Source organism: Seriola aureovittata, chromosome 20 (assembly GCF_021018895.1).
Source record: "Seriola aureovittata isolate HTS-2021-v1 ecotype China chromosome 20, ASM2101889v1, whole genome shotgun sequence".
Lineage (NCBI taxonomy): Eukaryota > Metazoa > Chordata > Actinopteri > Carangiformes > Carangidae > Seriola > Seriola aureovittata.
The window spans coordinates 23459857-23486783 of NC_079383.1; the positions used below are offsets into that span (position 1 = coordinate 23459857).

Consider the following 26927-nt stretch of genomic DNA (forward strand, 5'->3'; position numbering starts at 1 on the left):
TCACTCTGCTCCTCTGAACCGACTCTACTGCAGGTGACACACTGACTGTAATGACGACCTGTGATCACCTGAACTGGCCCTTTAAGTGACGCATTAATCAACCAGCTGCCTCGTTATCACAGATTAATGACTGAACTACTGTGTTTTGATGAGGCCTGATCTTTATCTTCTCATATCTGAGGGCGCCGTCGCTCACACACCTGAAGGTCAACATCATCAACACATGTCAAAGGTCAAATTCGTCCTGTTTTCAGCTGCTGAGAACAACAGCCTGAATCCTGATCAGCTGATAAATGTTGACTCAGCAGCACGTCACCTGTGCGCCCCAGGTCACCTGCTGCTGCTGATGATGTCATCACCTCACCACAGTGAAAATGGTTTGAATGAGATTTAAAAGAGAGGCTGGTTTTACCTTGGTGCTGCCGCCTCCCTCCGCTCCGCCCGGATCTCCCTCCAGGAAGGGCATCGCAAACACACTCAGCTCCTGCAGACACACAATGACTGGTCAGCTCTCCGACCAATCAGAGAGCTTGTTGTTCAGCCTGGTTTTACCAGCACTGCAGTTCCAGAGTGCCACAGAGTGGCTAACAGGAAAAGCTAAGCTAATCAGTTAGCTAACAGGAAAAGGAAATAGAAACTGAAGAGTGAATCCAGGAATGTTTCCCATTTTTAAAATGTCTTTTCAAATAGTTTCTCATTGTTTTCTTTATTCATGAGTTAATAAATGTTTATAAATGTTTATTTAAAAATTATATAAATTCTTTCTCCTTCTTTCAATTCCTGTTTTTAATGTTGATTAAAATCTGAAATGAAGGAAAAGTCTCGGTCCTTGTCCTGTGACGTCTCCTCCACAGGTAGAAGGGAGGAACGTGAGGAAGCCCAGAGGACGACACTGTCCTGTTGATGTGTCTGACTTTGATGCTTCATGTTGATTTTGGTTTAAGAGAGAGAGCAGGTGTGTGTTTTGGGGGGGGGGGGGGTATATTGTGTAATATGTTGCATAATAATGCTAATGGCTGTAAAATAAAATGAAAACCAAATAAAGACATTGTTCCAAAACTAAATAAGTGATTGAGCTGAGAGGACGCAGCTGAGACAGAGATACATGTTTGACTGACGCACAGGGAAACGACTTCCTGTTCCACCTGAGCCCAGTTTCTACAGCAGTCTGCCTCCGTCCACGACACCATCGGGCTCCGTCAGGACAAACTGCAGACTGCAGTGGAAACGTGCTGCGGCGGAGCCTCCTCTCCTGTTGCATCATGGGATGGTTTGTGGGGTAAACATAGAGGCAGTGACAGATTATCAGTCAAACATCTGCTGAGGCGACAGCAAGGCTGAAACCAAACACTGTGAGAAGATCAGACGGCTCCTTCTGTCTCCCTGTGTCTCATGTCCACGTACAGTCAGCTGACCTGTGGGGCCAGACGGATCAATGACTAATCAATCAACCTGGTGATTATCAACCGCAGACTAAACAACAGCTGATTGATTTCCTGTCACTCACTCACGCTGTTTCCCCCCGTTTCCAGTCTTTATGCTAAGCTAAGCTAACTGGCTGCAAAGTACAGACATGAGAGCAGGATCAGTCTGAACGCCTGACTCTCAGAGACAGAAAAAGACGATGTCGAACTCTTCCTGTCACTTTCCTCTCAGGTTTGAACTTTTTCTCAGAGTGAGCCGAGGTGAAGAGGCTCAGAGGTTAAAGGTCACCACAGGCTGAGTTCTCCTTCCTGTGAGCCAGTGATCAGGGTTTAATCACCAGCCGCCATCACGCTGTGTCTCACAGGAGTCTGAACATCTCTGGTTCCCATGGGAACCTGAAGGCTTGAATCTGGGCCGAGTGTGTCCGCCCGCCCGCCCCCACACACACACACACACACACACACACACACACACACACACACACAGGCTGTATGAGATGAGTTGGTGGATTTCTTGTTTTGAGCAGATTCTCTTGAACTGATTGATCATCATCTTCTTCTTCTCCTTCTGTTCTTTCTTATTTCTTTCTCTCCGTCTCTCTGAGGACAGGAGGATTCATCAGGACGGACCGTAGACTCATTCACCTCCTGGATCTCGGTGATTAATCTAATTTTATTTCCGATCATGATTTTGTCTCCGGACAATTATGAAAACAAAATAAACGATTATTGTGTCGCATTCTGTTTCCCCTTACAAACACATCCCCCCATCCACTTCCTGGTTACGCTTCAGCGTACGTTAGCAACGTAAGTGCAACATCTTCAGAGACTTTTGCCCTGTTTGTCTTCTGTCCCCCGCTCAGGTATCTTCAACTAATATCTGCAAAAACTACACAACGCCTTTGTTTCGAAATCTGTTTTTTTATTTTATGTTTTTCCTTTTGTGGAGTTGTACTTGATCTTATTTTGATCTAATTTATTTTCATATTATATATCTAATTGTATATATTTAGATATCAAATATGATTCTTATTTTTGATCTATTTTTCTTTTGAATTGTATTTTAAGTATTTAAACGTTTCTTTTTAAGAGTTCAGTAAATGTTGGTGTTTCCAAAGTCAGTGAGTAATCCTGTTCAATAATCCTGATGATGATCTTTATCGAGCGGCTCTAGCTCTTCAGAGAAGTTCTTCTTCTGGTGAAGTTGAAACTTCTTCACTTTATTTTCTGTCCTGAAATATTTTCCACCGATGGTTCCCAACCTGTGGGCCGGGGCCCACTGGTGGGCCACGAAGGTACTGTAAGACGATGACAGGAGCGTTCATGTCGTCACTGTCGGACCACGTCGTTTTCTTGTTTCCTGTCTCAGTCTGACTGTTCGTTCAAACATCACATCACAGACATCTGGTTAGAAACAGGAAGAGTCCAAAGGAAATCGTGGGAGACAGATCGACCAGAATCACGGAGCTTCAATCGTGATCATTAAAATAAAAAGTGCTCAGAGAAAATATCATCTGGCTTCGTATTGGCAGCCAACACTTGAGATTTTCAAGCAGCCATGAGCTGGAAAAGGTTGTGAACCACTGATTTAGACATCAGTCTGTGACATCATCAGTCTGTGACATCATCAGGGTTAAGATCTGATTTGTTTTGTTTCCAGCTGGTTTTTGACACTTTGGATAAAGCTCCTCTCTCCTCAGTGTGAGGACGAGCAGCTGAGAGTCAAACACCCACAGGGACTGAACGTCAGGACCGACCCCCAGACGCTTGTACCTGTGCACAGGTGTGTGTGTGTGTGTGTGTGTGTCACAGAAACAACCAAACATCCAACAACAAGCGGCTGCAGAGTGAAACTGATCAGATCGACAGTGAAGAGTTCAATGACAGAAGGACGTCATGAATGTTAAAGTATCAGACGACTCCAAACACACAACCACAAGAAATGTCGAAGGCCAAGCTGCAGAAACAGCTGATGGTGATCAGTCAATATTCACGTCTAAACTCTGATCAACAAATAAAACTGAGCAATTAAAAACACCACACACACACACACACACACACACACACACACACACACACACACACACACACACACACACACACACACACAGTACCTTCTGATCTTCAGTCTCCAGGAATCAATAATCCAATAAACCTGCTCACAGTCCTGATTGTCTCTCTCTCTCTTTCTGACACACTCGCACACTTTCTTCTCTTTTACCTTTTACCCCTCCTCCCTCCTCCATCTCCCTCCCTCCTCCATCTCCCTCCCTCCTCCCCTCTCCCTCCCTCCCCCTCCCTCCTAGTGTGTGTGTTGGAGGTGTGTTGGCTCATTAAGGTGTGATGTGTAGCAACTCTGTGGCCTGTAGGTGACATGTTGCTGTTTGTGCTCACTCTCCTTTAACCTGCTGGAAAGTTTAAAGTTTCACAGTAAAAGTACTTCATGTAGTTAAAGTATCTGGTTTTCTGTCCACTTCATAATCCAGCCTGTGAGTTACGGACTGGCGACACAGCTGCCAGTAAAACGCTGACTGGTTCTTACTGGTTCCTACTTGCAGGTGCAGTGGGAACATGAGAGGAACACCTGAAAGGAGAAATAACTGATGAGTCAAACACTGAGTGGCTGCAGGTTCAGGACTGAGAATAAGACTCCAGGTCGATCCTCAATGTGACCTCTGACCTCTCCAGTGAGGTCATCACAAGGTGATCTATCATCACAAAAATGTCTCCTGACAGCGTCTGAGATCAGCTTTCAATGACCCAGTTACTGTAGACACACACACACACACACACACACACACACACACACACACACACACACAGTAAAATAACATGCCTACTCTCAGCACTGTGTTGCATCAGGCCGATTGTATAAATTGATTATGGTTTTTATTTTGAAAGATCTGTTCAGAACAGCGAGACACAATCCCTCCCAGGGTCCAGTCGGCAGGGACCAGTACCTGGTGCAGTTATAGGACTTGAACTTGTAATGCAGTATTTCCTCAGTGTGGTATCGGTACTTTAACTACAGACGACATCACAGTGAATCTGCATGAAGGATTCAGGGTCTCTGGAGTCAGCGTGCCAAACTCCAACCTTCTGGATCTCTCTTTGTAAAATACACACCAGTCACCTGGTGTACACCTGTGCTGTGCCTGTCCCTCAGGGATCAGGCTATTTGTTGGACGATAGACAGATTAAAACAGATTACAGTAGAGTTAAAGTAGAAACCCAAACACAAGCTTCAGTTTGTTGTAATCCTCGGACACGTGGCGCTGTCCTGAGGTCAGATCGGGGGCTGATAGCTGCCGTCAGTGGAGGGGAGTCAACAGACTGCAGCTCAGATCACAGAGGAGAGAGGAGGGGTCTGCCCTGATCTACAGATCCAGAATATCCATTTCTACACAGATGACACCGTCGTCTCCATCAGGGTCACAGTCTGTCTTTACGTCCTTGTGCTGAAGGCCGGTCACGTCTCACTGACACTGACCTCTGAACAGCACGAGGAGAAGCTGGAACAAGACATAAAACTGGAATAAAGCGTCATGACTGACTGGTCAAAGACCCGCTAACATCAGGCTTCTTCCTTTAGTTAGAGGTGACTGTTGCGGCTGTGCAGCTGCTAATCCTCTCTACTGTCAGTTTTACAAACTGTTTTACTGTCTGTTCTAATTTTTACTTTATGTTAATCCTCAGACAAACAATCTTTTACAATAAAGTCTTGAGTGGGTCATAAATAAAAGTTTAATGATTCATGGAAGAAGCATCATAAAGTGTGAGTGAACTCTGACCTGAGACAGTTTACTGCTTCAGAATCAGCTGATAGCAGCTGGAGGGAGTTTGTGCAACAGTAACGTGTGAAGTGCGGTCAGCGCCCCCCACAGGACAGACAGAGGAGCACAGGTGTTTCTCCACGTTGACCTTGGAGCTGTAGAGCTGCTGGCAGGTGCATCCTGTTGGTGATTAAAGCCTTAACATCCGTCTGAGATGAAATAACAATCATTTATATTTACATGACACACCTTTCCTCCTGTGCAGGTTTGAAGCTCAGTGACTCAGTGTCGTCGCTTCAATCTGAAGATTCAATGTAAAAGATTCTGCAACTGACAATTGATGGTTATCGATTGATCTACAGATCAGTTTCCTGATTAATTAATCTCATTTCTGAGGGTTACGATGTCACTCATTCTGTCTGACGAGTCCTTCAACATCCAAACATTTCATCCAACGTCACGAGAAGCTGCACTGAGACTGATCAATAATGGCTGCAGATCAGTCTTCTAACAAGCAACTCATCAATTGATTCATTGTGTTTGATACAGTTTCACAAACGTCACAGGAAATTCTCATAATCACAAGATTGTGAACAAACTGACCATCAGTCAACAACAAGCTGCTGACATCATCACACAGATGAGCACTTCCCATGACTGTGTGTGTGTGTGTGTGTGTGTGTGTGTGTGTGTGGTGTGTGTGTGTTGTGTGTGTGTGTGTGTGTTGTGTGTGTGTGTGTGTGTGTGTGTGTGTGTGTCTCACTCTCGCCTCGTCATCACAGTGGTGTTGTGGGTGAGAGTCAGATGAAGTGACGCTGACTCTAGTGTTTTAAAGTTCTAATCTCACTCTTCCTCTTCAGACAGGTGCTGCACCTGTTAGCCCCGCCCTCCTCCTGCTCATTGTCTACAGTATTTACAGCACGTGTCTTTGACTTTTAAGGAGCAGATTAACAGCAGAGCGCTCAGATCACAAACCACAGAACAGGAGTGTGACATTAGCAGGATGTAAAAACACAGCTACAGCTAACAACTGAAAACAGGTGTGTTAGATTTACAGCAGGTGTGCCAATGATCAATCACTGGCAATAGTCAATAGTATTGGTGGTGCCGATCGAGGCGGTGGGGGCACCCCTCAACAAATTCTGGTCCAGTCTGACCCCACAGACAGTCACCTCCACCTGTCGCCCTGTCAGCCATGTTTGTGTCAGATGCTGAAAGTGATGAACATGTTAACAGCTGGTCCAGAGTCAGAGCACCTCAACACATGCTAACAGACAGTACAACAGTCAGTCACTTACAGGCATGTGAAGTCTGAGCGGCCTCCTCCTCTTCCTCCTGCAGCTCCTCTGCTCCTCCTCCTCTCTCCTCTCCGCGGTGCTTCCCATCTCCTGTCACAAAATCTGCTGAGCTCAATTTTTGGATTAGCTCCAAATGTCTAGAGGAGGACCACACTGCCTCTGCAGCACTGACACAGTACTACTGCAGTACTCACACAGTACTACTGCAGTACTGACACAGTACTACTGCAGCACTGACACAGTACTACTGCAGTACTCACACAGTACTACTGCAGCACTCACACAGTACTACTGCAGCACTGACACAGTACTACTGCAGCACTCACACAGTACTACTGCAGCACTCACACAGTACTACTGCAGTACTCACACAGTACTACTGCAGCACTCACACAGTACTACTGCAGCACTGACACAGTACTACTGCAGTACTCACACAGTACTACTGCAGCACTCACACAGTACTACTGCAGCACTCACACAGTACTACTGCAGTACTCACACAGTACTACTGCAGTATTCACACTGATACTCCCTTTGTTGTGTAGTATCACTGTGGTGATTTGTTTTTCTTAGTAGAAAACATTTTAATATACTGTAGCCTGGTGTTTCTGCAGAGTGGTAGTAGTAGTAGTAGTAGTAGTAGTAGTAGTAGTAGTAGTAGTAGTAGTAGTAGTAGTATCAGCCTGGACTGTAAACTCTGGTACTTCACTGTCTTGACTGTATCACATCAGTAATCCTTCCTCTATATGAAGTTACTGTGGACACTTGAGGTGACAGGTGTGAACAGGCTGCTGCGCAGACACCGACACACTGAGATCATCTGAAACAACGTACAGTCCAAAGAGGCTTTATTGTGAAAAGCCAGGCTACAGGTGAGGTTTCCGGAGAGGCAGCAGCTGTCCGCGGTGTGAACAGAGCCCGACGTCCGACAGGCTGGAGGCTGACACATCGGAGCCAAACGGCGGAGGATCGATGTTCCTCTCCCCGCTGCTCTGCCCTGCTGATCGGATCCGGATACACCGAGCAGCGGCTCCGGTGGCGGTTTGTGACTGAGCTGACGGCGGGAACCGGGACTCTGAACAGATCAGGTCCACAGAGAGCTCTGAGGAGAATCCTCCGCGAGCAGAGCGGAGGAGAGCGGCTCCAGGAGGGAGCGCAGCGCCGCCGATTACAGCGCGGACACGGATTACGCACCACGCAGCGCGCGCTCCGGTGTGGAGGAGAGAGAATACTACCGTTACTATGACTACTGCTACCACCACTGTACTCTGAGTACTGCAAACTACTGCTACTGCTACTGTTACTATGACTACTGCTACCACCACTGTACTCTGAGTACTGCAAACTACTGCTACTGCTACCGTTACTATGACTACTGCTACCACCACTGTACTCAGAGTACTGCAAACTACTGCTACTGTTACTATGACTACTGCTACCACCACTGTACTCTGAGTACTGCAAATTACAGCTACTATCACTGGACTCTAAGTACTGCAGTACTAATAAAGTACCTTCTGTAGTTGCAGTATCACAGTGAAAGTACTTCCTGTATTTGCAGTATCATAGTAGAAGTATTTTTACACTTCCTGTCAGTCGACCCCCGATTTTTTTGGGGGGGGGTCAAAGGTCAAGGTCAGTGTGATCTTTTAGCCATTACTCAAGACTTCACACAGAAATTATGGCAAAGTTTCACACATGGTTCGTATTTTCTGTGACGCTGGATAAACAGGAAGTGACCTGGAACTGGTGTGAGTGGAGGAGGAGGTTCTAGTTATTCATGTCGGTCTGTGAAGGACTAAAGGAGAAACTGTGATTTGTAGTGTGACAGATAAAGTTCATTGTTATTATTATTGTGAACTGTAGGGTTAATCGTGGGCGAACACTGTCCCTCTCTCACTTTGACCTTGAATGCTGTCAACCTGCGGCTAAATAAACCTTTTCTTTCTGATCAAATTTTAATCATTAATTTTACCCCAGAACTGGAGGTTGATCAAACACATCTGTAATACTGGACGTTACTTCAACATCGGGATGACGATATTACTTGCCATAAATAAAGTCAGTCTTTTGTGATGTGTTTATTGCACACGTTCAAATCGCCATTAGGATGAAAATAAGATTAAGGTGAGCACTAGTATCAACATGTGATCCGATCACAAGTGGTCAGCTCAGTTCCTCAGTTCACACCTGACTTTAAAATGCGTCTACACATGCGTCTCGATTGACCATTTGTGATTGGACCTCACTTTCCCGCTTTATATAACCCCCCCCTTCTCCCCATAGACTGTAAATAAAGATGGACGTAGCCTCCGTGACGCCACGTTTCTGAAGAGCAGTTTTGAAGCTCAGAGTGAGATGTTCTGTTGTCACCATCTTGCCAGTGCCTGACCCCGCCCCTAACTCTCAGCTAATCCAAATATGGTCAAAGAGGAGGGGCGTGCGTCGAGCTGAGACTTCGGTACATGACGGCTTGTGGCAAGCATACGCTCACCCACCTGTCACTCAAATAAGACACACCCTCAATCCTCCATAACTTTAGTCCTTAATAAAACATAAACAGGTGAGTTATGTAAACAGGTGAGTTATATAAACAGGTGTCATGAAGGAAGAAATTAGCTCTAGAGACCAAAACAGTTTTTGTACCAGGCTGTAAACATGTTTATTTCTGCTGTAAAGTTGGACATTTTAACATGGGAGTCTATGGGGACTGACTCACTGTTGGAGCCAGACTCTAGTGGTCGTTAGAGGAACTGCAGCTGCTGGTTTCAGCCTTGAAGGTTGATGCTTGACACACACACACACACACACACACACTAACAATAGGTAAAAACAACAGCGTATACCTGTTAATTTGTGTATGAAGCAGGGAAGTGAGATCCGATCACAAGTGGTCAATCGAGACGCATTTTAAATCCAGGTGTGAACTAACGAAGTGAGAGCTGACCAGTTGTGATCGGATCACCTGAGACCAGTGGCGGCTGCTGGTCTTATAATGAGGGGAAGCTCATTTTCGGCCTACATCATAAAATGTGTCCGTTTATTTAAATGTAAATTCGCAGAGTGACAGAAGAGAGTCACCAAACACAACGCTAGTCGTTTTTAACAAAGACAAAGTCGCTGAGGATCAGTAACGTCTCCAGATCAACTCCGAACAACGGAATGAAAAACTTGAAAACTGCTCCGGTGGATGCTTATACTTCAAGATCACTGATTCGCTCATTTCGCTGTCAATCAAAAAGGGACTCAGCCTCAGACAGATCATCCAATCATCATGCAGAAGCAGAGCGTCCGGGCCAGCCCACTGTCCCATAGACCCCCAGAGACGCTGAGGTTCCGATGGGCGGGACAAAGCCTAGCATTTATCCAATGACCGTCTAGTTTGGCTGCAGTGGAACAACCCACTCTCTGCTTCCCCAGTGACGTCAGGAGACGCTCGGCGTCATCACTGTGTAAAGCTCTGTGGCGCTGCGGGAGGAAGGAGGAGGAGTCAGGTCGGTTACCTGTGATAAGCAGCTGATTCTGAACAAAAGATGAACGTGTTCTAGCGCATATTTAGTCAATGAAATGTTCACACAACAGAACATATTTGACCAATTCATTTGTTGATATTTTAGGGGAAGCTGAGCTTCCCTTGCATCTTAGAGCAATCACCACTGAGATATATATCCCCCCCCCCCTCATCAACACCCGGCACGGCTGACGTGTTCACTGGGAGCAGCTCTTACCTCAGCGAGGTGGGGCGGTCCGGGGGGTCCAGTCTGTCCGGGGGGCCCAGTCTGTCCGGGGGGTCCAGTCTGTCCGAGGGGTCCAGTCTGTCCGGGGGGTCCAGTCTGTCCGAGGGGTCCAGTCTGTCCGGGGGGTCCAGTCTGTCCGAGGGGTCCAGTCTGTCCGGGGGGTCCGTCAGGATCCACGTCAAGGAGCGAGGAGAGGCTGTCGTCACGCGGCGTGTCCCCCTCGGCAGCTGTTAACGTCAGCATGGCGGCAGAAGACTCCTCTGGCTCCGGGGCTCTTCACGGCCGATGAGCTGAGGGGTTGTTGTTGTTGTTGTTGTTGTTGTTGTTGTTGTTGTTGTTGTTAAAGTGAGTGAAGTTCATGATATTGCTCCACGGTGATGAAAACAAACAGCAGGCAGGTGAACAGAGATGAATCCCCCTGCGACAATAAAGCTCCTCGTGCTCTGAGGCGCAGGTGTGTTACCTGTGAGAGCGCGCACCACTACCGCTGCATGTCACCTCCCTACCCAACCAGGCGAATACATAACTTTAAAAAATGATCCGCATAATTATTGACATCTAATTTATTACAACTTCAAATACGTTCATATGGAAACACGATGTTCCCATTAATCCATGTTGCACGGAACAGTCCGACTGTAAGAGGGTCACGTGAGAAAAATAAAGTAATACTTCAAAGTTTTACTTTTAAACTTTAAAGTCAGAATTCTAAGAAAAGATCCTCTTCCGTAGATTCATTTACATGAAGTATTAACGTGAAGTATTCATACACACACACACACACACACAACACACACACACACACACACACACACACACACACACACACTGACTCATGTAATTTCCTGTACATGCAGAGGAGGAACTGAAGCTGGAGGTTCAGTCAGTTCAGATCTCAGACTCCATTTTGAGTGAACGGAGCAGAAGGAGGGAAACTGGAGGCTGAGGCACGTGAGTGTTAAAACAACATTATTATTATTATTATAATTATTATTATTTACTGTCTCAGTGTGAGTCAGTGTGAGTCAGTGTGTCTGCAGGTTCACCACTTTCTCCTGACACCGGAAACCAGTTTGTTCTAAACCCCCAACAAATGCGGTTTAAAGGCTGCAGTTACGAAAGTCCTGAAACTGCAGCTTCCGGTATCATTATAATTATTATTAATGCCATCATCGTGTGTGTGTGTGTTGTGTGTGTGTGTGTGTGTGTGTGTGTGTGTAGTCCAGGTACTACGTGGAGGCGCGTTTTTGTTTAAAAAAAAAAGTTTTTAAAGGCACGTGACTGATGAGATGAATGGTTATTCGCTGAAATTCACTGCGGCAAAGCGAAATGCATTATTGGAAATGTATTTTGTTTGTTTATTTAGGCGGTCTTAGCCCGCTAAAAAGTTTTTTGGACATCAGCCAGCTGTTAACTGCTAACCTGCTGGTGAAGGCTCAGGTGAGACCGAGGGGGAGGAGCCTGTCAGTCTCTGGAGCAGATAGAAACAGGAAATACCAGAGAGCTTTTAGTGGAAAATAAAATAAAACACAATAAACAAATGTTTGTCGTTGTTGTTTTTTCAGTTTCAAAGTCAAAGCTTTTCATTTACAAAAAAAAGTAAAAGGTTTAAAGTCTCAGGTGGTTTTTATTTCATGTGTCTGTTTCAGAAGATTCAGTTTCATTTAAACAGCTGAGGTCTGAATGAAAGGTAGAGCAGGTATAGTTTCCTGTAATGGTGATAATAAATACTTCGGTTATTATATAGGGAAAAAATTGTTTTAATAAACAGATGAAAGTGCAAGTAATTTAAACAATTTCTAGCTGGTAAACACACACACACACACACACACACACACACTCACACACACACACTCACACACACACACACACACACACTCACACACACACTCACACACACACACACTCACACTCACACACACACTCTCACTCACACACACACACACACACACACACACACACACACACACACACACACACACACACACACTAAGACTAATGTGATTTCCTATAAATGCAGAAGGGGAGGAGCAACTGAAAGTGAAAGTGTTCGGAGATCAGACTCACCTGGAGCAGCAGCAGGAGGGAAACTGACTGAGGCAGGTGAGTGCTACAACATTATTGTTATTATTATTATTATTATTATTATTATTATTTGACAGCCCTGAATATGAATATACATCAGTAAAGTATAAAACCAGCTGATGTGATAAAGACTGTAACACAAGTTCAGTACCTTCACCTGTCCTGTAGGGGGTATGATTTAATACACCGCTGTGTAATTGAGTGCAGATTAATACATCATGATTTATCTGTTGATTATAGTTTTTTGGGGGCTTTTGTGCCTTTATTGGACAGGATAGTAGAGAGACAGGAAGTGGGGAGGCAGAGAGGGGCCGTCCCATGCGGGACTCGAACCGGGGCCGACTGCAGTTGAATGTTCTCAGTGAGAGAAACAGCAGGAGGAAGAACATGGAGGTCAGTTAGTGCTTCCACCACTGCAGCCGACGTTCTGATTGGACGTAGTACAGACAGTGTAGGAGCCAGTAAGACCAGTAGAACCAGCAGCAGAGACACCAACAGTTCTCTGACTTCACACTGAGCAGACGCTCTGATTTCACCAGGACGCCAAGATGGCAGACACGGTCTTCATCCACATCCTGGACGAGCTGAGAGACGATGAGTTCAAGCGCTTCAAGTGGTTCCTGAAGAAAGACACGGTGGACGGCCTCCCGCCCATCTCAGAGAGCCGGCTGTCGAGGGCGGAGAGGGAGGACACGGTGGATCTGATGGAGCAGAAGTATGGATCTGCTGGAGCCGTGGAGACCATGGAGAGAGTTTTAAAAAAGATCAGCAGGAATGACCTGGTGAAGAAACTAGCAACTGTCAGCTCAGGAGCAGCAGGTGAGTCACCGGAGAAACATTCAGGACAAAAGACAGAGCGAAGCGTGTAGTTGTTCCTTTCAGCCACTAGATGGAGACAGAACACTGAGACACTGAAGCGAGCAGAGCGGGAAGTCTGACAATCAACTGTTAAACACAAACAGCACGAACAGATCAAATAATCAGCATACGAACTGGGAGTGAATATAATTGTTAGTCTGAGCTCTGTGGCTTTAGTTTAATCTGGTCCTGTTGTCATGACTACGAGCTCTCGGCTGTAGGTGCCAGCTGCTTATTGAACACAGGTTGTTCTCTGGTTCATCCTCCAGGTGCTGGTCCAGCAGGGACTCGGGACGTCCCAGCAGGGACTCGGGACGTCCCGGCATGGACTCGGGACGTCCCAGCATGGACTCGGGACGTCCCAGCAGGGACTCGGGACGTCTCGGCAGAGGAGAAGCTGAAGTCTGTTCGGACTCAGTTCATCGAGAGTGTGTCTGAACCTGTTCTTCATAAGCTGCTGGATAAACTCCTGGAGCGCAGGGTGGTGACCGAGGGTGAAATGGAGGCTGTTGCCGTGACACCGGGCAGGAAAGAGAAAGCTCGAGTGGTGATCGACACGGTGCGGAGAAAAGGACCGGCAGCCAGTTTTGCTCTGATCGCTGCTCTGCGTGAGGAGGATCCATGTCTGTCGTCACGGCTCAACTTCATGTGAAGCAGAAACTGTGTCTGACACCAACATCTTCAATCCTTTCGTTTCTTCTTCAAACTCTCAGACATGAATCAGATTTTCCTGAACTGTCGCGGTCACATGATCAACTCCACAGAACACGCTGTGGTAGAGGTTGAATCAGATCTCTGCTGCTGTGACTCACTGTGTTTGGACTGTGGCTGCAGTTACTGAATGTTTCAGGTTTAAGATCAATAAAGTTGTTTTCTGTCTCACGTCGTCTGTGTCCTGCTGCGTTTCCTGTTTTCAGTCAAACTGTGTTTCTGGGTTAAAAATGAAAGAATGATCATATCTACGTGACAATATCACGGTGTTCATCACAGCTCCTGCTCCTCCTGCTCCTCCTTCACCTCCAGCTCCTCCTGCTCCTCCTTCACCTGCTCCTCCTTCACCTGCTCCTCCTTCACCTCCTGCTCCTCCTTCACCTCCAGCTCCTCCTGCTCCTCCTTCACCTGCTCCTCCTTCACCTGCTCCTCCTTCACCTCCTGCTCCTCCTTCACCTCCAGCTCCTCCTGCTCCTCCTTCACCTCCTGCTCCTCCTTCACCTGCTCCTCCTTCACCTCCTGCTCCTCCTTCACCTCCTGCCCCTCCTTCACCTGCTCCTCCTTCACCTCCTGCTCCTCCTTCACCTCCAGCTCCTCCTGCTCCTCCTTCACCTCCAGCTCCTCCTGCTCCTCCTTCACCTGCTCCTCCTTCACCTGCTCCTCCTTCACCTCCTGCTCCTCCTTCACCTCCAGCTCCTCCCTCTCCTCCTTCACCTCCTGCTCCTCCTTCACCTCCTGCCCCTCCTTCACCTGCTCCTCCTTCACCTCCAGCTCCTCCTTCACCTCCAGCTCCTCCCTCTCCTCCTTCACCTGCTGCTCCTCCTTCACCTCCTGCTCCTCCTTCACCTGCTGCTCCTCCTTCACCTGCTCCTCCTTCACCTGCTCCTCCTTCACCTCCTGCTCCTCCTTCACCTGCTCCTCCTTCACCTCCAGCTCCTCCTTCACCTCCAGCTCCTCCCTCTCCTCCTTCACCTGCTGCTCCTCCTTCACCTCCTGCTCCTCCTTCACCTGCTGCTCCTCCTTCACCTGCTCCTGCTCCTCCTGCACCTCCAGCTCCTCCTTCACCTGCTGCTCCTCCTTCACCTGCTCCTCCTGCTCCTCCTTCACCTCCTGCTCCTCCTTCACCTGCTCCTCCTTCACCTGCTCCTCCTTCACCTCCTGCTCCTCCTTCACCTCCTGCTCCTCCAGCTCCTCCTTCACCTGCTCCTCCTTCACATCCTGCTCCTCCTTCACCTCCTGCTCCTCCTTCACCTCCAGCTCCTCCTGCTCCTCCTTCACCTCCAGCTCCTCCTTCACCTCCAGCTCCTCCTGCTCCTCCTTCACCTGCTCCTCCTTCACATCCTGCTCCTCCTTCACCTCCTGCTCCTCCTTCACCTCCTGCTCCTCCTTCACCTCCTGCCCCTCCTTCACCTGCTCCTCCTTCACCTCTCCTCCTTCACCTGCTCCTCCTTCACCTCCTGCTCCTCCTTCACCTGCTCCTCCTTCACCTCCAGCTCCTCCTTCACCTCCAGCTCCTCCCTCTCCTCCTTCACCTGCTGCTCCTCCTTCACCTCCTGCTCCTCCTTCACCTCCTGCTCCTCCTTCACCTGCTGCTCCTCCTTCACCTGCTCCTGCTCCTCCTGCACCTCCAGCTCCTCCTTCACCTGCTCCTCTTCACCTCCTGCTCTCCTTCACCTCCTGCTCTCCTCCTTCACCTCCTCCTTCACCTCCTGCTCCTCCTTCACCTGCTCCTCCTTCACCTCCTGCTCCTCCTGCTCCTCCTTCACCTCCAGCTCCTCCTTCACCTCCTGCTCCTCCTTCACCTCCAGCTCCTCCTTCACCTCCTGCTCCTCCTTCACCTCCAGCTCCTCCTTCACCTCCTGCTCCTCCTGCACCTGCTCCTCCTTCACCTGCTCCTCCTTCACCTCCTGCTCCTCCTTCACCTGCTCCTCCTTCACCTCCTGCTCCTCCTTCACCTCCAGCTCCTCCTTCACCTCCTGCTCCTCCTTCACCTCCTGCTGCTCCAGCTCCTCTTTCACCTCCTGCTCCTCCTGCACCTCCAGCTCCTCCTTCACCTCCTGCTCCTTCTCCTGCTCCTCCTTCACCTCCTGCTCCTTCTCCTCCTTCACCTGCTCCTCCTTCACCTCCTGCTCCTCCTTCACCTGCTCCTCCTTCACCTGCTCCTCCTTCACCTCCTGCTCCTCCTTCACCTCCAGCTCCTCCTTCACCTCCTGCTCCTCCTTCACCTCCTGCTCCTCCTTCACCTGCTCCTCCTTCACCTCCTGCTCCTCCTTCACCTGCTCCTCCTTCACCTCCAGCTCCTCCTTCACCTCCTGCTCCTCCTTCACCTCCTGCTCCTCTTTCACCTCCTGCTCCTCCTTCACCTGCTCCTCCTGCTCCTCCTTCACCTCCTGCTCCTCCTGCTCCTCCTTCACATCCTGCTCCTCCTCCTGCTCCTCTTTCACCTCCTGCTCCTCCTTCACCTCCAGCTCCTCCTTCACCTCCTGCTCCTCCTTCACCTCCTGCTCCTCCTTCACCTGCTCCTCCTGCTCCTCCTTCACCTCCTGCTCCTCCTTCACCTCCTGCTCCTCCTCCTGCTCCTCTTTCACCTCCTGCTCCTCCTTCACCTCCAGCTCCTCCTTCACCTCCTGCTCCTCCTTCACCTGCTCCTCCTGCTCCTCCTTCACCTCCTGCTCCTCCTTCACCTCCTGCTCCTCCTCCTGCTCCTCTTTCACCTCCTGCTCCTCCTTCACCTCCAGCTCCTCCTTCACCTCCTGCTCCTCCTTCACCTCCTGCTCCTCCTTCACCTGCTCCTCCTGCTCCTCCTTCACCTCCTGCTCCTCCTTCACCTCCTGCTCCTCCTTCACATCCTGCTCCTCCTCCTGCTCCTCTTTCACCTCCTGCTCCTCCTTCACCTCCAGCTCCTCCTTCACCTGCTGCTCCTCCTTCACCTCCTGCTCCTCCTTCACCTCCTGCTCCTCCTTCACCTCCTGCTCCTCCTGCTCCTCTCTCTTCTAGAGCTGGACCCGGACTAACTGAGACCTCAGGGAGCGGAGAGGAGACCAAGAACCTGATATTCCTATATTGACTCCATCTCCCATGAGCACTGGTACCACCCACGTGTCCAGCTTCCTCATGGCAAAGAACAACATGCACATAGATGGATTTCATTTCATTCTACACCTCAGTGCACTTGAGAATAAGAGGGGGGGGGGGGGGGTTAACATTGCTGCTGTACGTGCTGCTTTAAAATCAGTGTGGAGGGAAACTTTTCCATCAAGCGGAAGTTGATTCACGGTTGTTGTTGTTGTTGTTGTTGTTGTTGTTGTTGAACAGCAGTCAGTCTCTCATCGAGAAGCCGTATTTCATTATGACGTGTGTAGAAACTGTCTCTCAGTCTCAGCTTCACTTTCCCCGCTTCCGGTACGCGTAACGTAACGTAAGTGCTTCCGTCTGTTCACCTGCAAACGGTCTCATGTGAATGTCTGAATATATAATAATATATATTATACCGTTATTGTATTGGCTTCACATCTTCAACACTTTTCTTTTTCCCGCTTCGACACGTCAGCGGATCTGCAGTCACAGGGTGGGTGGGAGTCGGTGCTCTTCTTCTTCTTCTTCTTCTTCTTCTTCTTCTTGGGTTTCCAGCAGGTTGTCGTCACATTCTTCTTCTTCTTCTATGTTTTTTCCCAGTGCACATACTGTGGGAAACACTGGGATATTTTCACAAAAAATGTAATTAAAAACTGTTATAAGAGAATTAACGTAAAACTCGGTCTCAACGTGCAACTCTCAGGTAAGTTTTTGCTTTTATTATCTTTATTTAATCAGAAGTACCTTCAGATTAAGAATCGAACATTTAACATTTAATACGCACCCTACGTCAGAAATGTACGGAAGAGGATTAGGGCCACATGCAAAAACACATTCTGAATTAAAAAAAGAAAATCAGAATTATGAAATAAATAAATTTCACGTGGCACTAACCTTCTTCCTTAGAAATGTAAAATCACACAACCATACAATTACACACAAAAAACAAATCACATCAGTCTATGGCGTCATGATGACGTCTACGTTTCCGAGCCGTTTCTCTGCTGACCCGCTCTACGTTGCCTCTGATGGTTTGTCAACTTCATCCACTTCAGGAGGGAGAAACACAAACACATCATCACATGATGTTGACGTCACTCACCACCACTGAGTACAGGCTGAATTGACACCTGACAGAACCATCAATAAGCAGGAGGCAGGTGCGGTACTCTTTGTCCACATTACCTGTGTAGTGATGACATTTGTTACGACATATAAATGATATGGCTAAGTTTCTACCCTAGAGATACATCATAACAATAATCAATATAACAAACAGCAAATAATGACAATATTCACAGCGCAGGTTCAAATTATTACAGTATGTTTTGGTCATCTTAAATTTAAACAAAAAAAGAGGCCTCACTCCAGGTAAGGTGCACGTGGTGCTCCGCCCACATATGGATAACCTTCTTTTCAAATGGATAAGTTAAACCCTCCACCTGAGAACTCTCTCACAGTGAAGTGTGTGTGCAGCAGCAGAGGAGGCTGATCCTGGTTATAGAGCGGTTTACTTGAGCGAACTCAGTTTATTAAAGTTTGCATCCAGTCCTGCTGTTATCTGTGACTTGTGACACACTGACAGAAGTGAAGTCAGGGCGTCTGGGCTGATGATTTGCATCATCAACATTTAACCCTTCTTTTCTTTTATTATTCTTTTTTTCTTTGTAATTTGAAGTCTTTTGGTTCAGAACAGAGTGATCCATATTGACAACTTTGTTTAATGAGAGAGAGTCTCCAGTCGACAGTCTGGACTCTCCTTAAGATCACACAGCTGCTTCACATCTGGATCCTGCAGCTTGTTGTTACTCAGGTCCAGGTGTCTCAGGTGGGAGGGGTTGGACTTCAGAGCTGAGGTCAGAGAAGAACAGCTGATCTCTGACAAACTGCAGAACCTCAATCTGAATAAAGAAAACAACAGTCAGTGACGTCATTAATGTGTCAATACTGTGCATATACTGGTGTCATGACGTCAGGATAAGTGAGACAAGCAGTTAAATCTAAAAATAGAATCAATCAGATCAATACTGACGTGAAGTGATCTCTCTCCTCACATCTGCTCTCAGAACAGCTTCTGTCTCATAAAGGATCTGTTGCCTGTTTGTATTCATCATGTAGTTTACCGTCCTCTTGTGGCGGCAGCAGGGTATTGTCTCTAAAGCTACTTTGAGTTCCAGCTGTTTCTATCATTTCCCTCATTTTGGTGTGTGTGACAGAACTGTTGATAAAGGCTGGAGCTCGTCAAGCGGAAAGGACAGTGGCCATTTTGGTGGGTTTGCACATGCACATTGAGGATGATCCTCGACAGGTGATCAGCTTTAGGCAAAGTGAACTTGTCAATCTGACTCAGCTTCTACTGTTCTGAGATCAGTTATGATATTGTAACATTGATATAGCATGATATAGAGAATAGGTCTTTCCATAAAGCTAGTCAGTTTGAATTACACTGTTCAGACTGTCATTTGTCAAGTCAGAACACATGTTCTTAGTGAGTATTAGAAAGCACTGGTGAAAGTGGAGTCTGACCTCAGAGTCTCCAGTCCACAGTCTGGACTCTCCAGAAAACCACACAGATCCTTCACTCCTGAATCCTGCAGCTTGTTGAGACTCAGGTCCAGTTCTCTCAGATGGGAGGGGTTGGACTTCAGAGCTGAGGTCAGAGAAGAACAGCCTTCATGCGTGATCCGACAACGACTCAGCCTGAAGAAAGAAGGATATTTTTACAAACCTCTGTCAATGTTTAAGCAAAGTTCCACAGAGAGGGAAGAAGAAATTGTCAACCTCAGAGTCTCCAGTCCACAGTTTGGACTCTCCAGTCCAGCAGACAGCTCACTCACTCCTGAATCCTGCAGCTTGTTGTTTCCACTCAGGTCCAGTTGTCTCAGGTGGGAGGGGTTGGACTTCAGAGCTGAGGCCAGAGAAGAACAGCTGATCTCTGACAAACTGCAGCCACTCAACCTGAATAAAGAATAAAAGATGGAGATAAAATCCATTCATAAAAAATACAGTTAAAAGTGAAACGCAACACTGTGATGTCCTATGTCCTAATCATGACATCTGTATCTCATAATTAAGACTTAATATTTATAATTACAATAATTATGAGATCATGAGGAAAGGTTAAGGAGGTTATCAGTTATAACTCTTTCTAATACTGGGAATTAGTGTAAAGTCTCCAATATATAATATTATAATATTAATCTCAACATTTTATTAATAAAACATTTAATAAAGATCCACCTGACCTCAGAGTCTCCAGTCTACTATGTAAAGTGTCCAGTCTGGCAGACAGCTGCTTCAACAGCTGCTTCACTCCTGAATCCTGAAGGTTGTTCTCACTCAGGTCCAGCTCTCTCAGAGGGAACTTCACAGCTGGGGCCAGATGGAAGCAGCTGTTCTCCACCAAGCTACAGCACCTCAGTCTGAATTTTGAAAAGTATGAAAATATAAACTAAAACATTTCTGGATAGGAAAGTTGAAATTGTCCATCATGACATAAGGTGATGGAGGTTTAGTGGTTTTAGATATGGTGTAGAAGGTCATTAACAGATCCAGTCAGAGCTCAGACGATAGAGAACATGATGGAGAACATGGTGGAGATGGGATGTTTCTGTTTGTTTACTGTGTTAATGTCAGGAAGGTTCAGCCTCCTCATCATCACTCCACACAGCTGATGTTTTTGTCAGTTAGCTTCAGTTGCTTCATGTACATCCTGATTCTTCCACAATGTTCCTGTTGCACTTTAAAGTGTAAAAAAAATTTGGGGGAATTTTCTTTGTTCCCACTCAGGCTTTTTATGTGCAAATTGGAAATGTGCATAAAAACAGGAAACTTACCTATAATCAATTTCAAACACTTCATGCCAAGAGGTTGACAACTTTAGAGAAACCATGATACAATACATATTATAAATAATTAATAACATGAATATCAACAGTGACAACATGTCACTGCTTACATTAGTGTCAACGAAAACTATGACCACTTTTGTTTTTACTAAGTAATGATTTTGACTTAATGTAGTGAAGTGCTGAAGAGAGAAATAACTGATTTTTAGAAATACTCCAAAAGCAAGTAAACAACTTTGTTACATTAACGACAGTAAATGTATTGTAATTGCCACAGGATTAATTTAGTAACTGCATTGTTTTCATATTAAATACATGTTCTTGGTAACCACACCATCCATATAATATTCATTGCAACACAGAAGCCGTGGGTTTGAGTCTTCCTGAATTTCCTGTCTCTACTACTACTACTGTCCGAATAAAGGCAAAAATATAACTTAAAAAAAAACAAACTCTGACCTCAAACTTTCCAGACGGGAGTCTGGACTCTCCAGCTCAGCTGACAGCAGCTTCACCCCAGAGTCCTGCAGAGCGTTGTGACTGAGGTCCAGCTCTTTCAGATGGTATGGGTTGGACCTCAGGGCTGAGGCCAGAAAAATACAGCAGCTCTCTGTCAGTTCACATTTATCAAGCCTGTAATCAAAGTATAAATACCACAAAAATAATTTTATACAAAAACACCATTCCCAGCCAGCGATACCTATATACAATAACTACCTACAAGCAGTTCCTCATGAGACATATGGGATACTGACCTCAGAGTCTCCAGTTCACAGTGTGGACTCTTCAGTCCAGCAGACAGCAACTTCACTCCTAGATGTTGCAGATAGTTTCCACTTAGATCGAGGTGTCTCAGGTGGGAAGGGCTGGACTTCAGAGCTGAGGCCAAGAGTTCACAGTGAGTCTCTGAGAGTCCACAACCAAGAAACCTGCAGTAACAAATTCAATATAAAATAACTGTAGCATCAATAGTGCAATACTAAATAATGTATTCTAAAGTTTTGAAAGCAAAGCTTCAGAAAGTCAGCAAAAACCTGTCAAACGACTTCTCCATCATAATCCATCTCATCTTCTAGTGTTTGGGCTTAGTCAAGTGATGATGTGACTTGAGTTCATACCTCTTTTCAAGGGATTTCTTCCCCCTGAAAAATCCTTGCAGCTATTTGAATTATTTGACAGGTCCCGCAAAAAGATCCAATCAGATCCTGCTTTACCAAAACTATGTATGAATCCACTCCCTGCTCAGCTGTGGCCCTGAGAGTTAACACACTGCAGCTGAAGGAAACAACTGTCAATCAGTCTTACACATGAGCTGCAATTACTCACAACACAACAGGAAGTGTTCAAGTGGACTCTAAAAAGTGATAAACCTGCGTCTCAGCCAGGTTCATCACTTTTTTTTAAAGTTATTTTCGATAGCGATGTTGAAAAGAAGAGGGTAATGATGACATGCAGCAAAGGACCACTGCAGTTAGGACTACTCCTTCATGGTACGAGTCACCAGGACACCCTGCATCACCTTTTACAGTCCCCCGGAAACATTTCCTGCTGTGTTGTGAGTATTTGTAGCTCATGTGTAAGACTGATTGACGGTTGTTTGCTGTAGGTTTTTGCCTATCTCATGATTGTTCATGCCCTGATTAAACTTTCCTGTCTGTGTAACTGTATGAATGAATATCTTCTAACTCTTGTCTTGGTGATCGCATTTGGACTGTGCTACGTCGTGCCTGCAGCCAGAGCCAGCAGTTCTACAGTGTTACAATGTGGACTCACCGAGCCTTCCTGCAGTTCCTCACAGCTGGGATCAGTCTCTGTCGTCCCTCCACTGATGTGTTGAACTTCTCCAGGTCCAACTCATCCAGAACCTCCTCTGACATCTGCAGCATGTAGGCCAGAGCTGAGCAGTGGATCACAGAGAGTTTCTTCTCTGATCTGTTCTCTGACTTCAGGAACTCTTGGATCTCCTGATGAACTGAGTGATCCTTCATCTCCATCAGACAGTGGAAGATGTTGATGCTTCTGTCAGGAGAGATATCATAAGTGTTCATCTCCTTCAGGTTGGTGATGGCTCTCTGGATGGTTTCTGGACTGTTCTCTGTCTGACCCAGCAGACCTCCTAAGAGTCTCTGGTTGGACTCCAGAGAGAGGCCATGAAGGAAGCGAACAAACAGGTCCAGGTGACCATTTCTACTTTGGAGTGCTTTTGTCATTGTTTTCTTGAAGAAGGCCACTGATGAAGGGTATATACAATCAGACACTTCATCATCGTCGTCGTCGTCGTCGTCATCATCATCATCATCATCAACATCAACATCATAATAATCATAAACATCATCCATGGCTGAATCAATTTTTTCATATGCCCAGTCTTTTCCCAGGAAGCCCTTCAGGACCTCTGTGTTCCTGTTGGTGTAACAGTGGAACATGTAGACTGCAGCCAGAAACTCCTGAACGCTCAGATGAACAAAGCAGTAGACTGTTTTCTGGAAGATCACACTCTCTCTTCTGAAGATCTCAGTACAAAGTCCTGAGTACACCGAGGCCTCTGTGACATCAAGACCACACTGCTCCAGGTCTTCTTGGTAGAACATGATGTTTCCTTTCTCCAGATGTTCAAACGCCAGCCTCCCCAGCTTCAGAAGAACTTCCCCGTCAGCCTCCGTCAGCTCCTGTGGACTCGTCTCACGTCCCTCATGGTACTTGTTCTTCTTCCTCTGTGTCTGAACCAGCAGGAAGTGTGAGAACAGGTCAGTCAGGGTCTGGGGCAGCTCTCCTCTCTGGTCTGTGGTCAACATGTGCTCCAGAACTGTAGCAGTGATCCAGCAGAAGACTGGGACTTGACACATGATGTGGAGGCTCCTGGACGTCTTGATGTGTGAGATGATTCTGCTGGACAGCTCTTCATCACTGGATCTCCTCCTGAAGTACTCCTCCTTCTGGGCGTCAGTGAAGCCTCGTACTTCTGTTACCCTGTCCACACATGTAGGAGGGATCTGATTGGCCGCCGCAGGTCTGGAAGTTATCCAGACGAGAGCCGAGGGAAGCAGATTCCCCCTGATGAGGTTTGTCAGCAGCACGTTGACTGATGACTCCTGTGTGACATCAGACACAGACTTCCTGTTGTTGAAATCCAGTGACAGTCTGCTTTCATCCAGGCCGTCAAAGATGAACAGAACTTTACAGACAGCGAGCTGCTCTGCTGTGACCTTCTGTAATGTTGGATGGAAAACATGGAGCAGCCTGAGAAGACTGTACTGCTGATCTCTGATCAGGTTCAGCTCCCTGAACGAAAGCAGAACCAGCAGACTGACATCTTGGTTCTCCAAGCCCTCTGCCCAGTCCAGAGAGAACTTCTGCACCGAGAAGGTTTTTCCAACGCCAGCGACGCCGTTGGTCAGAACCACTCTGATGGGTCTCTGCTGGTCAGGTAAGGCTTTAAAGATGTCGTGGCACCTGATTGGAGCGTCATGGAGGGTCTCCATCTTGGAAGTTGTCTCCAGCTGCCTCACCTCATGTTGGGTATTAACCTCTTCACTCTGTCCCTCTGTGATGTGGAGCTCAGTGTAGATCCTGTTGAGGAGGGTTCCACTTCCTGTTCCATCAGTTCCTTCAGTCACATGTTCACATCTGCTCCTCAGACTGATCTTATGTTGATCTAAAACCTCCTGCAGACCACTATCTGCTGAAAGAGAAGAGACAACGTCAGACTGAAGAAACAGAATCTGAGAATCTGATGATTATTTTCATCAGCTGCAGAAAAACTAAAGACAAACAAAGAAAAGGTTTTAATGTTGTGGTATTTATAATCATCTTAAAGGTCGATGCTGTGTGATGTAACAAATGACTCTGTATAAAACAACAGGTCCTGGTTTCAGAAATGATGACATCATCATACAGATGTTCAGCCTCACTTTGTTCAGTGCTGGTCTGACTGGCTGTCTGCAGTCCAGGTCTTGTTCTGGGTCTTTGTCCACACTGGGGACAGGAGGAGTCTCCTGAAGAACCAGACTGGTCCCAGTATGAGGTGATGCACTGTCTGCAGAACCAGTGTCCACAGCTGGTAGAGACTGGATCCTTCAGGACGTCCTGACACAGAGCACAGCTGGACACAGAGACATCACTCCTCTTCCTCCCTCTGTGGAAACATGGACAAATTTGTATTTCGCTCAAGTGTTTGATTGATGGACAGAAGACAGCAGTAGTGCTTCACATCCCACCAATTTACCTTTATAGATCAACTTCACTGTGACAATCGTCAGTAATGAACCCTTGTAAACGGTTCAGTAAGAACTATATTTCCAGTCTTTTAGCTGCTACCTCCTTTAGTTTATTGATTCTTCTGTGCATTAACTGTTTGGATTATCAGAGTAAGAACTAGAATGGCATTCAGTAGAGGTCATACCTCCACATCTCTACACATCTCTGTTTAGCTCTTAGCAATTAAAACATTTCCGCATTGGCATTGGACCCTCAAACTGCAACGGCACCAAAATTGAATGGGTTGTTCCCTGACCTGTGCCCCATCCACCAAGGTTGGTGCAAATCAGTTCAGAACTTTCTGTGTAAACCTGCTGACAGACAAGCAACAATAATCTAGCGCCTCCAGTAGGAAGGTAAACAAGCTGTTGATGCACATGGACAGGAGGTCAACAGTGTCTTACTGTGAGTGTGAAGGTCCAGGTTCATCACTGAAGACTGGAGGACGATCTTTGGACCGGTCACTCTTCATAGACCAACAGCTGGAGACTGGAGACTCTGCTCTCCGTCTGTAGGACTCACCTCTGAAACACAAACATGTTTCATTCATATTATTTCAGTATTGTTCTTGTTCTCACCCTCTCCTCAGGTACAGACCTGTTACAGCACCAGTGGAAGAGGGTTCAACATCAGGGCAAAGACACATGAATATTTTCTGAAGGTGTAAATTCTGACATGGAGGTTCTGAGTTGTTCTGCTACAGAAAGACCATCAGTAGATTCTGCTGAGGAAACCCAAGATCCAACTTAGTTTAAAATGGAATCAGCTTTAATGGTTCATCGTCATGAATATAAATCTATTAGAAACAGTAGAAACAGTGTCTTACTGTGTGTGTGAAGGTCCAGGTTCATTACTGAAGAATGGAGGTTCATCTTTGGACAGGTCACTCTTCATAGACCAACAGCTGGGGACTGGAGACTCTGCTCCGTCCTCGTCTTCCTCCACATCATTCATCATCTCTGGTCTGACAGGTAAACCAGGACTTCAGGGAAGGGGAGGGGGATCAGTGTACTGTCGCCTCTGCTCACCTGAAACGAGAAAGCCAGGTTTCCATCGTCTTATTGTCGTTCATTAGAAATCATCATTCTGCAAAAGCTGAGAAAGTTTTACACGAGAGAGAGAGCTGTAACTTTCTCTGTCTCCATTTGGTTCAGTCCTCTGAAATGAAGCATCAGTTCTTTTAAAAATAACCTAATCTAACCTAATAACCCTAACACCCCCCCCCCTGCCAACATTACAGACCTGACAGTTCTCTAAGCCCCGCCTACCTCAGTACCTGTTGACATGAACCTTATGTTCTATCTAGAACGCTCCATAAACATCAGCGTACACAGGAACAAACAGAAGAGAAGCTGCTGAGCTGAAGAACGTCTCAAACTGACTCACAGACGAGGACCCTGAAAACTGTTGACCTTTGACCCTTTCAGGCACATTTTTACCTTCACATAAATGACTGGTTTTCAAGAACAGGTGTAAAACTTTTACTAAAGAGAGATAAGGACTGTAACGTGTGAGTAATGCTTCCTGTACATGCCACAGCAGTCTGTTGTGATTCTTCCTCTGCTGAGCGGCAGTGTTTCTTCACTTTCATGCAGGTTAAAACTATTTTCACTGTTTAATTGTAGATCTTTTAGATGCCTGGATAAAAATAATGTTGTTAACACTCACAGTTCCTCCCGTTCTGCTCGCTGCTCTCAACTGACTGACTCATCACTTCCTCATTTATTTATATCCACATCATCCCTTTGACTCGACATGAGGCCCCCCTGTGGTGAGATGTGAAATGACATCTATGGGCTCAAAGTAGGGTCAAAAAGAGTTTGACTTTGTAAAGTGATGTTCACAAATAATTCCAGTT

General features: G+C 46.6%; 3 protein-coding genes across 15 annotated transcripts in view; 1 reads left to right on the plus strand and 2 right to left on the minus strand.

The window, feature by feature from the left end:
* The window catches only part of LOC130161001 (5'-AMP-activated protein kinase subunit gamma-2-like), a 30295-nt gene extending 19555 nt beyond the window's left edge, over positions 1 to 10740 (minus strand). Inside the window, exons 1-4 of one of the 4 annotated variants that reach the window (XM_056363901.1) lie at positions 10227 to 10740; positions 7333 to 9966; positions 6496 to 6585; positions 413 to 484 (exon numbers count right to left, since the gene is read on the minus strand). In XM_056363901.1, the coding sequence (XP_056219876.1) occupies positions 413 to 484; positions 6496 to 6582 (159 nt within the window). In that variant the 5' untranslated portion in view covers positions 6583 to 6585; positions 7333 to 9966; positions 10227 to 10740. Of the gene's footprint in view, positions 1 to 412; positions 485 to 3538; positions 3592 to 5215; positions 5378 to 6495; positions 6586 to 7332; positions 9967 to 10226 lie in introns of those variants that run through there. The other 3 variants (XM_056363898.1, XM_056363903.1, XM_056363902.1) reach the window with 3 other exon arrangements.
* Positions 10741 to 11058: 318 nt separating this feature from the next.
* On the plus strand, positions 11059 to 14064 carry si:ch211-114l13.9 (uncharacterized protein LOC796649 homolog). Of its 8 annotated transcripts, none has more exons than XM_056363942.1 (5): positions 11059 to 11186; positions 12256 to 12338; positions 12860 to 13139; positions 13448 to 13483; positions 13526 to 14064. In XM_056363942.1, exons 3-5 carry the CDS (start codon positions 12869 to 12871, stop codon positions 13828 to 13830), a joined length of 612 nt encoding a protein of 203 aa, XP_056219917.1. In that variant the 5' UTR covers positions 11059 to 11186; positions 12256 to 12338; positions 12860 to 12868; the 3' UTR covers positions 13831 to 14064. The 8 variants fall into 8 exon arrangements, with proteins under 8 accessions (XP_056219917.1, XP_056219918.1, XP_056219913.1 ...); XM_056363943.1 differs by having other exon boundaries at positions 13448 to 13462; XM_056363938.1 differs by having other exon boundaries at positions 12842 to 13139; positions 13448 to 14064.
* A 3585-nt stretch (positions 14065 to 17649) lies between these two features.
* LOC130160999 (NACHT, LRR and PYD domains-containing protein 3-like) lies at positions 17650 to 26829 on the minus strand. Of its 3 annotated transcripts, none has more exons than XM_056363897.1 (11): positions 26738 to 26829; positions 25896 to 26097; positions 25474 to 25593; positions 24724 to 24947; positions 22586 to 24491; positions 21568 to 21741; positions 21272 to 21445; positions 20210 to 20386; positions 19746 to 19922; positions 19491 to 19664; positions 17650 to 18865 (listed from the first exon to the last, which is right to left on the minus strand). In XM_056363897.1, the coding sequence occupies exons 2-11, from the start codon at positions 26024 to 26026 to the stop codon at positions 18685 to 18687; spliced, it is 3438 nt and encodes a 1145-aa protein (XP_056219872.1). In that variant the 5' UTR covers positions 26027 to 26097; positions 26738 to 26829; the 3' UTR covers positions 17650 to 18684. The 3 variants fall into 3 exon arrangements, with proteins under 3 accessions (XP_056219872.1, XP_056219870.1, XP_056219871.1); XM_056363895.1 differs by having other exon boundaries at positions 22586 to 24494; XM_056363896.1 differs by lacking the exon at positions 17650 to 18865 and having other exon boundaries at positions 19501 to 19664; positions 19802 to 19922; positions 22586 to 24494; positions 26738 to 26828.
* Between the last annotated feature and the right edge of the window lie 98 nt (positions 26830 to 26927).